Raw genomic sequence first — 4500 nt, forward strand, 5'->3', positions numbered from 1 at the left:
GTAAGAACCGAAGAACTTTACTGCTAGTCGACTGTCAAAGTAATTATTTTGGAATCCTTAACCTTCTTCAAACGCTTATTTCGAACTGCCATCCAGGTTTCTTCGCTTCGTAAATCAATCTTCTTTACACAAATAGCAATGACAAAATTCAAGATATAAATTGAATCAATGTTTTGCTAAATGGACTTTTGTAATTGTTTATAAAATAAAGGAAAGATAAAAGCGTGTGTTAATATAAACCTATTTCAACCAACGGAAACGCTTCTTATGTTCTTATACTTATATATATATAACTCACCCAAATTTACCAAGAGAAGAGAATAACCAGATACAGAAAAGAATCAAAGATACTAGTTAGCTATCATCTGGGAATGCTTATTGAAATGCTTGCATTAATCAAAATCATAAGAAATCAAAGTACATTGAAGGTCATTAGACTGGAATCCAAATTAACAAACAGAAATCAAACATATAAATCCAAATAGGAATATAAATCGATACGGGCAATCCTTCTTCTCCGAATCGAACATAAAAATTACTCCTCTTCTTCACCACCACCCTCTTCCTCATAGTCCTGCTCTTCCTCCGCTGTTGCATCCTGATACTGTTGATACTCCGCCACCAAATCATTCATGTTACTTTCAGCCTCTGTAAACTCCATTTCATCCATTCCCTCTCCTGTATACCAATGCAAGAAAGCCTTGCGCCTAAACATGGCAGTAAACTGCTCACTCACTCGTTTAAACATCTCTTGAATAGAAGTCGAGTTTCCAACAAAAGTCGAAGACATTTTCAGCCCAGTTGGAGGAATATCACAAACGCTTGATTTCACATTATTTGGAATCCACTCAACGAAATACGACGAGTTCTTGTTTTGAACATTGATCATTTGTTCGTCTACTTCCTTGGTACTCATCTTCCCCCTGAACATGGCAGATGCCGTCAGATATCGGCCATGTCTAGGGTCCGCTGCACACATCATGTTCTTAGCATCCCACATCTGCTGAGTCAACTCTGGGACGCTAAGAGAGATGTATTGCTGGGACCCACGAGAAGTTAAGGGTGCGAACCCCACCATGAAGAAATGGAGACGTGGGAATGGGATTAGGTTAACCGCTAGCTTACGAAGGTCAGAATTCAATTGACCAGGGAATCGCAAGCAACATGTTACACCGCTCATGGTTGCGGAGATCAAATGGTTTAAATCACCAACTATAATATAAAAAATTCATCAATCCTTAAACTTCACATCAAAATATTAAACCATGCATGTTAAACATAAAGACGAGATGAATTCTACTTACAACTTGGTGTGGTGAGTTTCAAAGTCCTGAAACAAATGTCATAAAGAGCCTCGTTGTCGAGGACCATGCATTCATCAGCATTCTCGACCAATTGGTGCACTGAAAGTGTCGCATTGTAGGGTTCAACAACAGTGTCGGATACCTTTGGTGAAGGGAAAACGGAGAATGTGAGCATCATCCTGTCTGGGTATTCCTCTCGAATCTTGGAGATCAAGAGTGTCCCCATACCAGAACCTGTTCCACCTCCAAGCGAGTGACATACCTGAAAACCTGTCACAATATAGCACACATGCATCAAGGGTAGAGATCATATCAATAAGGTGTTTTGTATGAACGTCATTGCAAGGTCAGAGATCATCCAATAATTTATACGATTCATGGATGTATAAACTTTCAGGTTTACATGTACCTTGCAACGCATCGCAATTCTCAGCCTCCTTGCGAACGACATCAAGCACAGAATCAATCAATTCAGCGCCTTCTGTATAATGCCCCTTGGCCCAGTTATTACCGGCGCCGGACTGGCCAAAAACGAAGTTATCAGGCCTGAAGATCTGGCCGTAGGGACCAGATCTGATGCTGTCCATGGTGCCAGGCTCGAGATCCATAAGCACAGCACGGGGAACATAACGGCCGCCGGAGGCTTCATTGTAGTAAACGTTGATACGCTCAAGCTGGAGATCGGCGGTGGTACCATTGTATTGGCCGGAGGGATCAATACCATGTTCGTCGCAGATGACCTCCCAAAACTTTGCACCGATTTGGTTGCCGCATTGGCCTCCTTGTATGTTTAAGATTTCTCTCATTTTCGGGATGATGAAGGGATTGCAATGGATCCAAAGAGGGAAGAGGGAGAATATTTGAAGTGAAAGGAAGAGGTCATAATGTCATAATATTATTAGCGGGAGGAAGTTAAGGGCTAACGTTGGTATCGCGGGTTCACGGAGAAGGTTGTGGTCGTCGGTTATTTGTTCAATTTTTTTCTCAACCGCCGCCTTTCCATTTTTGTTGGTCGCTCAATGCTTGTTTTTAATTTATTTTTTAAATTTGATTAAAAAAATATAATTTTTATTTATTTATAAGAATAGAAAAATGAACGTACAAGCTCAATCAAGTTTTCAAACCGTTTATTTTGTTTATTTAAGAAACCCAACGAACTTAACATTTTGTCTAAAAGAATTCAACGAAATATTCAAACCGTTCAAAAACTTTAATCATGTTTTGTCTGTTCAAAATGTTAAGTTTGTGGGGTTCTTTTGAACAGACAAAACATGATTGATATTTTTTGAACATTTTAGAAACTTCGTTGATCTTACAACAATATAGTAATAACCCATCTTATCTGTTTCTCTTTTTTGACTTCCATATAATTAAACAAAAGTATAACTTAGTTGAGTTTTTTTGGACAAAACATGATTTGAGTTTTTTGAACCGTTTGGAAACTTCGTTCGACTCGTAAGCCATTTTCTATGGGAAAATGGAGTAATTCAAATGCTAATTTGTTAATAATTGACAATGAGGCAAAATTGAACGGAAGTATATTCAAATGTGTATAAAGTTATATAAATTGTTTTATTCGATGGAAATTTGAATTTTGTTTTATAAATATAGTTTTTAATTATATCTAATTCATAAATTTTTTTTTTTTCAATCCTCGAAAATTACTCCTTACCTCATTTCAATATATATCCCTACATAAAAGTTTTACATGAATGTAGTGGGTAAACGAGAAACAAATTGTGTCGCAACTCCTTCTTGGATGACAAAACTAATTCTTTTAAAAACAGTATGCATAGATCTTGAGGTCATAACATTAATATGCATGAACTATTGAACTCTATTGATATTGAGAAGTTCCATAACATCTAGCGCAAGGAAACCAAAAGTATCAAATGAAAAAGGTATATATAAACGTGTGTTGATTGTTCATGCATGTTTTCTCATGTTTTTCCACTTTGCATAATGCAACTTTTAAAGCAGTTTGTCTCACAGTGAAAACCCTACTCCCCAACCCACATGAGGTGAAACCCCTATGAGATCCACACATGCATGCTTCGTTCCATCCAATCCAAAAACTAAAACATCAACTGATCTAAGTGTTGATCTTCCTTCTAATGGGTCAGTCAGAAAGTTCACATTCACAATGCCTCTTTCTTGGAAGAAACCTGGCGTGCCTAAATATGTCAAAAAGAACATCCGTAACTGATCATCTCAGTACTTGAAACTCGTAAATTCTCTTCAATGAACTGCATTCTCCCCAAAGGATTCCAAGCACGCCTTGCGACAAACAGGCCATGTCTCATCAATCGAAAATAAAGGGATCATAAGGCGATACTTGAGGATAACACGATACTCCACTAGCGACATATGTTGGACAAGGCTATTAATAGTAATAGTCATAAGAAAATCCTGAGCTTGTGGTGCCATTACACACTCAAAAACTGCTTTCTGCTTAATTACATGTCAAAGTGAACTTTCATGTCTTGGATAATTTTACTAAAAAGGGCACTCATCAATGAATGTTGGGCTTTTGGAGGGGCAGTGTCCGTATTAGTGAAATGACTGAAGTCAAAGCCCAAAATTGTATCATGAAGACATGTCAAAGCACAAACATAATTAGAATCCATACCACATATTATGCTATCTTGTAGGATGTGGTCTTGTAACACCCACAATTGAGTTCGTGAGGCCACAAAAGCATATGAGGAAAGCTCTACCGTTGAGTATAACACGAACCACCAAACCTAATTGGCAATGAAGCAAGTCACCATTGAATCACCCCTAAGAAATGAGCCCTACAAACCACAATGTCCTCAATCGAACCACGTAACCCTTTATCAAAGCACAAAGCTACCTCCTCCATGCGAACGGGTTAGCGCGTCCTTAGGCCAAAGAAAAGTTTGGCAATGCCCATGCAAGATCAAAGCAAAAGGATCTTATTGTGGGGTTCATGTAACTGTGGAAGAAGACACATCAAATCAACAGCCTTGACAACCTCTTCATGGCTAACCTGCTAATAAGCCTCCTCTATCAGAATCTGTCGCACACTTCCCTAATATGGAACCCAATATCATTGATGCAAATTCAACAATCCACGACTATCATAATCAAAGGAAGCCACTATTTGAAAAGTATCCAAGGTCATTAACTATTGGTAATACTTCCGATAATAACAAGGTCCTTTTGGGTTGCCCTC

At 38.3% G+C, this 4500-nt stretch overlaps 1 protein-coding gene across 1 annotated transcript; it reads right to left on the reverse strand.

Annotated features, from left to right (window-relative positions):
• Positions 1–364: 364 nt before the first annotated feature.
• Positions 365–2145, reverse strand: LOC111921193 (tubulin beta chain). The gene is made up of 3 exons (XM_023916757.3): positions 1714–2145; positions 1305–1574; positions 365–1212 (listed from the first exon to the last, which is right to left on the reverse strand). The coding sequence occupies exons 1-3, from the start codon at positions 2108–2110 to the stop codon at positions 536–538; spliced, it is 1344 nt and encodes a 447-aa protein (XP_023772525.1). The 5' UTR covers positions 2111–2145; the 3' UTR covers positions 365–535.
• Positions 2146–4500: the final 2355 nt, after the last annotated feature.

Source organism: Lactuca sativa, chromosome 9 (genome assembly GCF_002870075.4).
Source record: "Lactuca sativa cultivar Salinas chromosome 9, Lsat_Salinas_v11, whole genome shotgun sequence".
Classification (NCBI taxonomy): domain Eukaryota; kingdom Viridiplantae; phylum Streptophyta; class Magnoliopsida; order Asterales; family Asteraceae; genus Lactuca; species Lactuca sativa.